This window comes from Protobothrops mucrosquamatus, unplaced genomic scaffold (genome assembly GCF_001527695.2).
Source record: "Protobothrops mucrosquamatus isolate PMUCROS unplaced genomic scaffold, P.Mucros_1.0 scaffold3084, whole genome shotgun sequence".
NCBI classification, from domain to species: Eukaryota; Metazoa; Chordata; class Lepidosauria; order Squamata; family Viperidae; genus Protobothrops; species Protobothrops mucrosquamatus.
This window is the reverse complement of record NW_015389094.1, coordinates 135853-149076: the sequence shown is the minus strand read 5'-3', so window position 1 is coordinate 149076 and position 13224 is coordinate 135853. Positions and strand designations below refer to the sequence as shown.

At 45.4% G+C, this 13224-nt stretch overlaps 2 protein-coding genes across 2 annotated transcripts in view; both read right to left on the bottom strand.

Moving 5' to 3' along the window:
- The window catches only part of LOC107297024 (protein FAM189B-like), a 6455-nt gene extending 3516 nt beyond the window's left edge, over positions 1–2939 (bottom strand). Inside the window, exons 1-4 of the mRNA XM_015826379.1 lie at positions 2925–2939; positions 2199–2306; positions 1281–1441; positions 555–654 (exon numbers count right to left, since the gene is read on the bottom strand). Coding sequence (XP_015681865.1) covers positions 555–654; positions 1281–1441; positions 2199–2306; positions 2925–2939 — 384 coding nt within the window. The remainder of the gene's footprint in view (positions 1–554; positions 655–1280; positions 1442–2198; positions 2307–2924) is intronic.
- A 261-nt stretch (positions 2940–3200) lies between these two features.
- FAM189B (family with sequence similarity 189 member B) lies at positions 3201–11086 on the bottom strand. The gene is made up of 9 exons (XM_029286201.1): positions 10865–11086; positions 8600–8656; positions 7654–7830; positions 7150–7245; positions 6375–6482; positions 5499–5659; positions 4909–5008; positions 3468–3644; positions 3201–3335 (listed from the first exon to the last, which is right to left on the bottom strand). Exons 1-9 carry the CDS (start codon positions 11084–11086, stop codon positions 3201–3203), a joined length of 1233 nt encoding a protein of 410 aa, XP_029142034.1.
- Between the last annotated feature and the right edge of the window lie 2138 nt (positions 11087–13224).

Here is a 13224-nt window from a genome sequence, read left to right as displayed (position 1 = left end):
CCTTCTCTGAGTGGTTTACAGAGTCAGTGTGTTGACCCCCCAACCATCTGGGTCCTCGTTTTACCGACCCCAGAAGGACGGAAGGCTGAGTCAACCTTGAGATGGTCAGGATTGAACTCCTGGCAGTCGGCAGAGTTAACCTGCAATACTGCATTCTGACCACTGGGAAGGAAGGGAGGGAAGGAGGGAGGGAGGGAGGGAGGAAGAAAAGGAAGGAAGGGAGGGAAGGAGGGAGGAAGAAAAGGGTGGAAGGAAGGAAGGAAGGAAGGAAGGAAGGAAGGAAGGAAGGAAGGAAGGAAGGAACGGAAGGGAGGGAGAGAGGACAAAAAGGATGGAAGGAAGGGAAGAAGGGACGGAGAAAGGAAGGAAGGAGGGAGGGAGGGAGGGAGGGAGGAAGGGAGGAAGGACAATAGCAGAATGATATACTGCTTCACATATGCACATGCCCTTTGCACATGCTCCGGGGTGCTCTGTCTTTCTGTTGATTAAAAAAAAAACAACTCAACTGCCCCTCGACTTGGGTTCAACAGCAGCAAGAGCATCTTCAACCATACCTGGCTGTCTCCACGGAGCCCCATAACAGCTTCATAACTTGGAGGAAAATCAGTGGGGTACAGGGGTACCGGGCTATCCATGGAACCGTTGTAGGTAATGCTAAACAACAATAAATAAATAAGATATTGTTAAATAGGTTAAATAAATAAATTCTTTCTTTTTCCTCCTTTCTTTCTTCCTTTCCTTCCCTTCCCTTCCTTCCATTCTTTTTTCTTTCTCTTTTCTTTCTTTCTTTCTTTCTTTCTTTCTTTCTTTCTTTCTTTCTTTCTTTCTTCTCTTTCTCTTTCTTTCTTTCTTTCCTTCCTTCCTTCCTTCCTTCCTTCCTTCCCTTCCTTCCCTTCCTTCCTTCCTTCCTTCCTTCCTTTCTTTCTTTCTTTCTTTCTTCTCTTTCTCTTTTTTCTTTCTTTCTTTCTTTCTTTCTTTCTTTCTTTCTTTCTTTCTTTCTTTCTTTCTTCTCTTTCTTTTCTTTCTTTCTTTCTTTCTTTCTTTCTTTCCTTCCTTCCTTCCTTCCTTCCCTCCCTTCCCTTCCCTTCCCTTCCCTTTCTTTTCTTTTCTTTTCTTTTTTTCTTTCCTTTCCTTTCTACTGTGGTTGCATTTTCTTTCTCTTCAAATCAAGGTCTCGCTGCCAGCAAAACGTCCCCGATTCTCTTACAGGGCGTGGAATCTCTTTGCGTCGAGCCCAAATTTATTTACACGTCACGCAATCCACCTTTTAGCAATCTCACCTCTGGGCATCCGTCTCGGAGCTGCAGGTGTACTCGGGGGGGTAGTAAGGAGGGGGCGGAACTGGCGGGACAAACTCATCCAGGTCCAACATGTGTTGCAAGAAAGTGTCCGGAGGAGACGTACAGTCCAGCGTGAGGGAGCTTGAGCGAGGTGGAGAAAGCTGAAAATGGAAAGAGAATCGAATAAATTAATTCAACCCGGCAGGAAACGGTAAGTAAGTAAAAAAAAAAAATCTCTTGGATAATCTTGGTAAATTAAACCCGGCGGGAAAGGGTAAGAAAAATCCAGTTTTTGGTCACCGCGTTACAAAAACCAAAACAAAACAATGGCATTTTGGAAAAAAATGCAACGGAAAAACATATGAAGAACAGTTGCAGGATTTGGGGTTTGGCTAGAAGAACTGGATAGCAATGTTCCAATATTTATAGTTAATAATAATAATAATAATAATAATAATAATAATAATAATAATAATAATAATAATAATAAAGTTGGAAAGGACCTTGGAGGTCATCTAGTCCAAGCCCCTGTTCAAGCAGGAAAGGGTTGGACTAGATGAAAGGTGAGGGGCTGCACCAAAGAAGAGGGGGTCAACCTATTTTCCTAAACACCCAAATGATGGAAACTCATCAAGGAGAGAAGCAACCTGCAATTAAGGAGAAACTTCCTAACAGTGAGGATAATTCACCGGTGGAACAGCCTGCCACCAGAGGTTTTGGCTGCTCCATCACTGGAGATTTTGTAAGAAGAGGCTGGAAAAGCCACTTGTCTGAGATGGTATAGGGTCTCCTGCTTGAGCAGGGGGGCTGGACTAGATGGCCTCCAAGGTCCCTTCTAGCTCTATTCTATTCTAATTCTATTCTTTGAGAGTTTCTGGTTGCGAGTTCAGAGCCAAACCCCGTTTTTGGGTGACTCACCACGTGGAGAATGTCGACCGAAAAAATCTGAATGCAACACATGATGGCGGACAGAGTGCACACAACGATGGAGAAGATGGTCAAGCCACAGATGCTGAAAAGCAGGTCCTACGGTGAGTAAAGGGAAAGTTGTCAGAAAGGAGTAACAGAGAAAGAGAAGGAGATGCGTTTTAGCTAAGTTCTGGAGAAATGCCAAACAAGGGAAAGAATAATAATACGTCCAAAACATCTGGAGCACCGTTGGAACACTTTCGGCATTGACAAAGTCCCCATCGGTCAATTGCAAAAGGCAGCTTGACTTTGAACAACTTAAATCCTGCACTGAGACTTTTAACGCCATCAAACAACCACATCTGTCTATATCCCAGGTCCTTGGGAAGGACTCAACAAGGCCAAATCCAGATTAAACACCTGGCTGCGCGAGGAACCATAATAATAGAAATTGAACCCTCTCGGCATTGACAAAAATCTTCATCCGTCAATTGCAAAAGGGCAGCTTGACTTGGGACAGCTGACATCCTGCGACAATACTTTTAACGTTATTAAACAGCCACATCTGTCTATCCCAGATCCTTGGGAAGGACTTAACGGGTGCAGGAAAGAAATGCCAAATCCAGCCTAAACATCTGGCCGACTTTGTAACAAACCATAATAGTGTAAAAAATAATCATGGGAAATCTCGAGAAGGTTGCGTTTGTCTGCCTCAGCAAATTCTGTCCATTTCACCAGCTGTTCCTCCATGGTGGCTAGCGACAACTTTTCCCTTGCCACTCACTTTGAGGACGAGAAGGATCCTGGAACAATTCGAATCCACATCAGCTTTATTGCCGCAGGCGGGAATCCCGGATTCAGATGGCGCGTAGATGCATTTCTTATACAGAAAACTAGTCTGCAAAGAAAAGAAAGATCGTTGCATGCTGGTTGGGGAATTACAGGAATTTTCAGAGATTCTCTGGATGGTGTGAGAAGTGGGATACACTTTTTCCTGCCTTGCAGATGGTGTCAGAAGTGGAATACGCTTTTTCCTGATCTCTGGATGGTGTCAGAAGTGGGATACAGCTGTTCGTGAAGGTGGTAGAAGTGGGATATGATGTTTTGTGGTCTCTGGATGGTGTCAGAAGTGGGATACACTTTTTCCTGCTCTGTCTCCAAGACAGCAGGCTGAGAAAGGATGAATAAATTCTTCTTCCCTTCCCAATGGCTCCAAACCTTGCTCCTCCAGACACAATTCCTCCCTTCCTCCCCATAACTGACCCGTTGCATCCCTACCTGGCCTTTCAGGCTCCGTCGCCATCCCAGCTCCTTTGGGATCGAAGATCCGTCTCGCTGCCTTATCCGCTCACAGACTTCCAAAGATTTCACCTGCTGGGCGTGTTGGCAGGACAGAATAGAGCCTGCCAGGGTGAGCATCACCCCTAAGACAGACAGCAGGGTGAAGAAGGTGATCTGGAAAGGAGGAGGGAGGGGAGAACAAGCAATTCAGGGTGCAAAAGGCTGCCCAAAATGCTCCAAAATATCAGGGAAAAAATCCTAGAATTTGTTATTGAATGATACCAAATTATTGAATGATACCAAATGATTACATTATATCTCATTATCTTTCTTTCATCTCTCACTTGTCTATCATCTCTCTCTCTAGGATCCATCTATCCATCATCTATCTATCTATCTATCTATCTATCTATCTATCTATCTATCTATCTATCTATCTATCTATCTATCTATCTATCTATCTATCTCAGGCTCAGGCTCAACCCTTCCAAGACCGAGTGGCTGTGGTTTCCGGCGCCTCGGCATAGTCAGCTGATGCCATCGCTGACTATAGGGGGCGAAACTTTGGCCCCCTCAGAGAGGGCGCGCAACCTGGGAGTCCTCCTGGATTCACGGCTGACCTTGGATGACCATCTGTCGGCCGTGACCAGGGGGGCGTTTTATCAGGTTCGCCTGATTCACCAGTTGCGGCCTTTTCTGGACCGGGACGCCTTGCGCACAGTCACTCATGCTCTTGTCACCTCCCGCCTGGACTACTGTAACGCCCTCTACATGGGGCTCCCTTTGAGGAGCACCCGGAGGCTTCAAATGGTCCAAAATGCGGCCGCGCGGGCGGTGTTGGGAGGGACTCGTCGCTCCCATGTGACACCGCTGCTGCGCGAGCTGCATTGGTTACCAGTGGCCTTCCGGGTGCGCNCCTTCTCTGAGTGGTTTACAGAGTCAGTGTGTTGACCCCCCAACCATCTGGGTCCTCGTTTTACCGACCCCAGAAGGACGGAAGGCTGAGTCAACCTTGAGATGGTCAGGATTGAACTCCTGGCAGTCGGCAGAGTTAACCTGCAATACTGCATTCTGACCACTGGGAAGGAAGGGAGGGAAGGAGGGAGGGAGGGAGGAAGAAAAGGAAGGAAGGGAGGGAAGGAGGGAGGAAGAAAAGGGTGGAAGGAAGGAAGGAAGGAAGAAAGGAAAGGAAGGGAGGGAGAGAGGACAAAAAGGATGGAAGGAAGGGAAGAAGGGACGGAGGAAGGAAGGAAGGAGGGAGGGAGGGAGGGAGGGAGGGAGGAAGGAAGGACAATAGCAGAATGATATACTGCTTCACATATGCACCTGCCCTTTGCACATGCTCCGGGGTGCTCTGTCTTTCTGTTGATTAAAAAAACAACAACTCAACTGCCCCTCGACTTGGGTTCAACAGCAGCAAGAGCATCTTCAACCATACCTGGCTGTCCCCACGGAGCCCCATAACAGCTTCATAACTTGGAGGAAAATCAGTGGGGTACAGGGGTACTGGGCTATCCATGGAACCGTTGTAGGTAATGCTAAACAACAATAAATAAATAAGATATTGTTAAATAGGTTAAATAAATAAATTCTTTCTTTTTCCTCCTTTCTTTCTTCCTTTCCTTTCCTTTCCTTCCCTTCCTTCCATTCTTTTTCTTTCTTTCTTTCTTTCTTTCTTCTCTTTCTCTCTTTCTTTCCTTCCTTCCTTCCTTCCTTCCTTTTTCTTTCTTTCTTTCTTTCTTTCTCTTTTTTCTTTCTTTCTTTCTTTCTTTCTTCTCTTTCTTTTCTTTCTTTCTTTCTTTCTTTCTTTCCTTCCTTCCTTCCTTCCCTCCCTTCCCTTCCCTTTCTTTTCTTTTCTTTTCTTTTTTTCTTTCCTTTCCTTTCTACTGTGGTTGCATTTTCTTTCTCTTCAAATCAAGGTCTTGCTGCCAGCAAAACCTCCCCGATTCTCTTACAGGGCGTGGAATCTCTTTGCGTCGAGCCCAAATTTATTTACACGTCACGCAATCCACCTTTTAGCAATCTCACCTCTGGGCATCCGTCTCGGAGCTGCAGGTGTACTCGGGGGGGTAGTAAGGAGGGGGCGGAACTGGCGGGACAAACTCATCCAGGTCCAACATGTGTTGCAAGAAAGTGTCCGGAGGAGACGTACAGTCCAGCGTGAGGGAGCTTGAGCGAGGTGGAGAAAGCTGAAAATGGAAAGAGAATCGAATAAATTAATTCAACCCGGCAGGAAACGGTAAGTAAGTAAAAAAAAAAAAAATCTCTTGGATAATCTTGGTAAATTAAACCCGGCGGGAAAGGGCAAGAAAAATCCAGGTTTTGGTTACCGCGTTACAAAAAAACCCCAAAACAATGGCATTTTGGAAAAAAATGCAAAGGCGACAAAAACATATGAAGAACAGTTGCAGGATTTGGGGTTTGGCTAGAAGAACTGGATAGCAATGTTCCAATATTTATAATAATAATAATAATAAAGTTGGGAAGGACCTTGGAGGTCATCTAGTCCAACCCCCTGCTCAGGCAGGAAAGGGTTGGACTAGATGAAAGGTGAGGGGCTGCACCAAAGAAGAGGGGGTCAACCTATTTTCCCAAACACCCAAATGATGGAAACTCATCAAGGAGAGAAGCAACCTGCAATTAAGGAGAAATTTCCTCACAGTGAGGACAATTCACCGGTGGAACAGCCTGCCACCAGAAATTTTGGCTGCTCCATCACTGGAGATTTTGTAAGAAGAGGCTGGACAGCCACTTGTCTGAGATGGTATAGGGTCTCCTGCTTGAGCAGGGGGGCTGGACTAGATGGCCTCCAAGGTCCCTTCTAGCTCTATTCTATTCTAATTCTATTCTTTGAGAGTTTCTGGTTGCGAGTTCAGAGCCAAACCCCGTTTTTGGGTGACTCACCACGTGGAGAATGTCGACCGAAAAAATCTGAATGCAACACATGATGGCGGACAGGGTGCACACAACGATGGAGAAGATGGTCAAGCCACAGATGCTGAAAAGCAGGTCCTACGGTGAGTAAAGGGAAAGTTGTCAGAAAGGAGTAACAGAGAAAGAGAAGGAGATGCGTTTTAGCTAAGTTCTGGAGAAATGCCAAACAAGGGAAAGAATAATAATATGTCCAAAACATCTGGAGCACTGTTGGAACACTTTCGGCATTGACAAAGTCCCCATCAGTCAATTGCAAAAGGCAGCTTGACTTTGCACGGCTTAAATCCTGCACTGAGACTTTTAACACCATCAAACAACCACATCTGTCTATATCCCAGGTCCTTGGGAAGGACTCAACAAGGCCAAATCCAGTTTAAACATCTGGCTGCGCGAGGAACCATAATAATAGCAATTGAACCCTCTCGGCATTGACAAAAATCTTCATCCGTCAATTGCAAAAGGGCAGCTTGACTTGGGACAGCTGACATCCTGCGACAATACTTTTAACGTTATTAAACAGCCACATCTGTCTATCCCAGATCCTTGGGAAGGACTTAACGGGTGCAGGAAAGAAATGCCAAATCCAGCCTAAACATCTGGCCGACTTTGTAACAAACCATAATAGTGTAAAAAATAATCATGGGAAATCTCGAGAAGGTTGCGTTTGTCTGCCTCAGCAAATTCTGTCCATTTCACCAGCTGTTCCTCCATGGTGGCTAGCGACAACTTTTCCCTTGCCACTCACTTTGAGGACGAGAAGGATCCTGGAACAATTCGAATCCACATCAGATTTATTGCCGCAGGCGGGAATCCCGGATTCAGATGGCGCGTAGATGCATTTCTTATACAGAAAACTAGTCTGCAAAGAAAAGAAAGATCGTTGCATGTAAAAGCATGCTGGTTGGGGAATTACGGGAATTTTCAGAGATTCTCTGGATGGTGTCAGAAGTGGGATACACTTTTTCCTGCCTTGCAGATGGTGTCAGAAGTGGAATACGCTTTTTCCTGATCTCTGGATGGTGTCAGAAGTGGGATACAGCTGTTCGTGAAGGTGGTAGAAGTGGGATATGATGTTTTGTGGTCTCTGGATGGTGTCAGAAATGGGATACACTTTTTCTTGCTCTGTCTCCAAGACAGCAGGCTGAGAAAGGATGAATAAATTCTTCTTCCCTTCCCCCTGGCTCCAAACCTTGCTCCTCCAGACACAATTCCTCCCTCCCTCCCCATAACTGACCCGTTGCATCCCTACCTGGCCTTTCAGGCTCCGTCGCCATCCCAGCTCCTTTGGGATCGAAGATCCGTCTCGCTGCCTTATCCGCTCACAGACTTCCAAAGATTTCACCTGCTGGGCGTGTTGGCAGGACAGAATAGAGCCTGCCAGGGTGAGCATCACCCCTAAGACAGACAGCAGGGTGAAGAAGGTGATCTGGAAAGGAGGAGGGAGGGGAGAACAAGCAATTCAGGGTGCAAAAGGCTCCCCAAAATGCTCCAAAATATCAGGGAAAAAATCCTAGAATTTGTTATTGAATGATACCAAATTATTGAATGATACCAAATGATTACATTATATCTCATTATCTTTCTTTCATCTCTCACTTGTCTATCATCTCTCTCTCTAGGATCCATCTATCCATCATCTATCTATCTATCTATCTATTTATCTATCTATCTATCTATCTATCTATCTATCTATCCCTCTATTATCTATCTATCTATCATCCATTTATTTGTCTGTGTCTATATCTACATCTATCATCTCTATCTCATATGTCTACCTGTCTTTCTCTCTCTTGTTTTATCTTATCTATCTTATCTTATCTTATCTTTCTGTCTGTCTGTCTGTCTCTCTCTCTCTCTCTCTCTCTCTCTCTTTCATTTGTCTATCATCTCTCATTCTCTCTAGGATCCATCTATCATCTGCCTATCTGTCTGTCTGTCTGTCTGTCTATCTATCTATCTATCTAATCTGTCTGTCTGTCTGTCTGTCTGTCTGTCTGTGTCTAATTCTTTTTTGTACAAGAGACTCTGGCTGCTGCAGAGGAATAAGATTGCCTTGTGCAACATTGTGGGAAACTCCAGATTGCGTCCGAAAGGCAGAGGGGAAGGGAGAAGGGGCGGCCTGCTCTGGGGTCCAAAGGCCAGGAGGGACGAGTCTGCTGGTGCCTTCCTGCTGGCCAACAAAACTTCCCACTTACCACGGGGGTGAAAGGGCGTCTCCATGAAACGATGCCAACCACACCAGAGAATGCCAGCTGGAAACAAGAGAAAGCAGGGATGAGAAACTGGCCCATTTCAAGGGTGACATAAAGGAACTTTCATTGTTCCCAAAGTGACTTTTTTTGCAAACAACCTCTCAGAGTCAACAGCAGCACTGAAAACAGCAACCTGCCACCTGTCCTCACACTTACGACTGTCACACCATCCCCACAATCTCATGATCGAAATTTGGGTACTTGACAACTGGCGTGCACAGGTGGGTCCTAGGACTAGGTTCTCCTGCTGGAGCAGGGGGCTGGACTAGAAGACCTCCAAAGTCCCTTCCAGATTCTATTCTATTCTATTCTTATTTCTATTCTATTCTTATTTCTATTCTATTCTTATTTCTATTCTATTCTTATTTCTATTCTATTTCTATTCTATTCTTTATTCTATTCTAATTCTATTCTAATTCTATTCTAATTCTATTCTTATTTCTATTCTTATTGTATTCTAATTGTATTTCTATTCTATTCTATCCTATCCCATCCTATATTTTCTATTCTATTCTATTCTATTCTATTCTATTCTATTCTATTCTATTCTATTCTATTCTATTCTATTATTCTATTCTATTCTATTCATTTCCCTATCCTATCCTATCCTATCCTATTCTATTCTATTTTATTCTATTCTCGATTCGATTCTATTATTATTCTATTCTATTCTATTATTATTCTATTCTATTCTATTCTATTCTCCCATCCAACCGTCTTTCCCAATTGGGAAGCCCGCGGGCTGGAGGAATTGTGGGGGATTTAAGTTCCTTCTCCCCCTGATGGCATCGCATTTTGCCAAGGTCTCTGCGGAGAGGCGGGTGAAGGCAAGGGCTGGGCACCGGTTTGGGCATCTCTCACGTCTAATGGAAGGCCTCGGCCCTGAATTATTTATCATTGCGTCTCGAGAACAAGCAGCTGAAACGCTCTTAATGCAAAAAAGGCTGGGAACTTCGGCTAGGCAGCTTCCCCGCTGGAGGAAGGGAGAGCCAAATTCCAGAAACGGAGGAGAGCCTCGGCTTTCGATCTTTCCAGAAAGGAAATCTCCGGAGGCGCAGGGAGACACAAAACGGGATAAGGGCAGAGTCTGAGCCTTAAAAATAAAAAATAAAAATCTGGAAAAAAAACAACTCTTGGCCCATAAAAAAAGATGCGTAGCTCCCGTTCACCTGGGCTAGGGATAACATTTGGGCAGCGTTCTGGTTTTATTTCTTTTCTGCTCTGGTTGATTTCCGTTCGGTTTTCCGTTCCGTTCCGTTTCAGTTCTATTCTGTGTTCTCGAACGTTTTCTATTTTTCTAGGCTGTGGTGTTTTTTATTCTCTTCTGTTCTGTTCTTTTTTCTTCTCTTTTCCCTTCTAGGTCTTCTCTTCTATATTCGCTATCTATTCTATTCTAGCAGGAGGCGTGAGCTTCAATGGACTCCAGAAGATGGTAGAGGACAGGAAGGCCTGGAGGAACGTTGTCCTTGGGGTCGTGATGGGTCGGACACGACTTCGCAATTAACAACAAATTCTATTCTATTCTATTCTATTCTATTCTATTCTATTCTATTCTATTCTATTCTATTGTCTAGTCTAGTCTAGTCCATATTCTAGTCTAGTCTAGTCTAATCTAGTCTATATTCTATTCTATTCTATTGTACTCTATTCTACTCTAGTCTACTCTAGTCTAGTCCATATTCTAGTCTAGTCTAGTCTAGTCTAATCTAGTCTATATTCTATTCTATTCTATTCTATTCTATTCTATTCTATTCTATTCTATTCTATTCTATTCTATTCTATTCCATTCCATTCTGGGGTACTCATCCTTTTCCTTCCTTCCTTCCTTCCTTCCTTCCTTCCTTCCTTCCTTCCTTCCTTCCTCTTCCTCCCTCCCTCCCACCTTTCCTCCCTCTTCCTTCCTTCCTTTCCCTCCCTCCCCCTTCCTTTCTTCCTCCCTTTTCCTCCCTCCCTCCCTCTTCCTTCCTTCCTTTTCCTCCCTCCCCCTTCCTTCCTTCCTTCTTTGCTCCATCTCTCCCTTTTCCTTCCTTCCTCCCTCCCTCCCTCTCCATACTTCTTGCTGAATGTTTGCATCACTTGAAATTCAGCTGATCTTGGAAAGCTTTCTGGGGTATCCTTTGAAATATTTCAGATTCTCCTGGGGGGGGGGAGAATATCTTGTTGCACCCAAAAAACCCCATGCCCACCGACCCTTCAGAAGAGACTCACCGGAAACCCGGCCCAGATGGGACAGGAATTCCCGATGGGATGCTGAGATGGGATGGAAGTGGTGACCAGCAAGCTCAGCGTCACGATGAGGACCCCCAGGATCATCTGGATGAAGCCCAAAAGGAGGATAACTTGTAGCCAAGCCCTTCGGACACGCAAGTGTGTAAAACTGTGAGAGGTTCGGCCGGTTAAGGAGTAGCTGGAGTCGCTGCGGGAGGGCATGGTGACCCCCCAAAAGTAGACTCATGAAAGTGGTCCAAAAAAACAGCCCAAACAATATTTTTTTTAAAAAAAAAAAACCTGAGGACTAGGAACACGGAGGAAAACAAACAGAGAGTATTTCCGTTTCTTTCCCACAGCAATGTCCAGTCAATTCCAATCCCTGCATATTAGCTTCCAGCCATTACAAAATGCATTTTTTTACAGACAAGAACAGCAGTTCATCCTGACTTCCCCCCCTCCTCATTAAAGGAAATTAAGTCTTTTTGGAGGGAGGGGTCCTTCTTTTCCTAAAGAAAAAAAGAATCCCCCTTGAATTCTTTGGGCCGCTCCAGATGAGACCCTCGGATTGCAGAGGATTAAAAACAAAAAAATGTTTTAGCTGGGATGATTCGGGCCCACTTTTGCTAGTAGACTGGTCTGGAAAAACCACGAAAAGAGCGCTTCGAGGCACGTGCAGAGCGCCGGGCCAATAATTCCAGGCGAGAAGGCCAGAAAAAAAACCAATTAAATTCCAGCAGGTTTTTATTTTCTAGATCAAGGATATGTTGTTGTTGTTGTTGTTGTTGTTGTTGTTTTCCCCTCCTTCAAAAGCTGCTGAGAAGCACGGAGATCATCTGATGATTCAGAAGTGGGATTCTCCTAAAACAGAAAAACAAAAAAACTTTCCAAGTACAAAACAGAGACCTGGGGGGGGGTGGGAAGCACAATTTCCTCGTTCAGGGGTGCCAAAATCTGACTTTGGCTTGGCTTTCCTGGGAAACAGGACCCCCTCCTGGGTTTGGGGGGGGGGTTTCTGAGTCCTGGCGTGGGCTGAAGTGGGCGCTTGCCGAAAACCAACAAGGTGCCCAAGGCTGGATTGTGCCAGCCAATTTTGGATAGCACCACAGCCGTCCGAAATGGAGGCAAACGTAGCTCTTTGGAAGCATCTTTCCCTGCACCAAGCTTTCTCTACCTCCTTTCTTTCTTTCTTCTCCATCACTCCTTCTCCTCTTCCTCTTTGCTTCCCTCTCCATCTCCATCTTTTTTTACTTTTTCTACTTTCCTTCCTTCCTCTTCCATCTCCATGTTTCTTCTCCTTCCTTCCTTCCCTCTTTCCCGCTCTCTCTCTATCACTTTCTTCTTCTTTCCTTCCATCTCTTTATCTTTCTTGTTTCTCTCTTTCTTTCCTTCGTTCCTTCTCTCCTTCCCTCCTCCTCCTCACTCTCCTTCCTTCCTTATCACTCATTTTGTCCTCTTGTTTCTTTCCTTCCTTCCTCCCCTTTCCCTTCCTCTCCTTCCTTTCATCTCTTTCCTTCCTTCCTTATCTCCTTGCTTCCTCCTTGCTTCCTCCCTCCCTCCCTCCCTCATCATCCTTCTTCCTCTTTCCTTCCATCTCTTCATCTCTATCTTTCTTCTTTCTTTCCTTCTTTCCCTTCCTCCCCCTTTTCTTCCCTCTTTCCTTCCTTCCGTCCTCCTCAGTTTCCTTCCTTCCTTCTCTATCACTCCTTCCCTTCCTCTTTCATCTCCATCTCTCTTTCTTCACTCCTTCGTCTGCTTCCTCTTCCTCAGCTGGCAAACATCTGCAGTCAGTCATCCAGCCAGAGTGATGAGGGGGGAAGGAAATTTGGAATAGGGAAGGGAATAGAGACGGGAGACAAATGTGGCAGGAGATGCTCAGGGCCGTGATCTCGGTTTTTTTGTGCCGTCACCCAGAGAAAGTTTGTGGGGCAGATTTTGTGCTGCTCTTCACGGTCCCACAAGCAAGCCTGGGAAGTCTTCTCCCAGTGGAAAAGTGGGGGGGGGGCTGAAGGATGTTTGCAAAGAGGGCTTTTCCATGGGGGGGGAGAGCGCTGGAATTTGGGCACCCCAAACCCCAATCCCTGTTGGGAGACCCGGAGATCCAGAATCCCAATGCACCAGGAAGAAAGGCCCAATTTGTCTCTCCTTGTTTTTTTTTGGGGGGGGGGGTCACAGCTTCTTCCTAAAAACTTAAGATTCTGCCAGCCCAACCCTGAATCTGCTCCCTTGCTGCAAAACCTTAGCCTGGGTGCCTTTTTCCCCCCAACAAAGGGCCCGAGCTTCCCCTCCCCCAAACAGCCCTAATCCTGGCTCTCCCGCTGGAAAAAAATAATTTCCACCCCCCCAGCCCTCCCCCATTT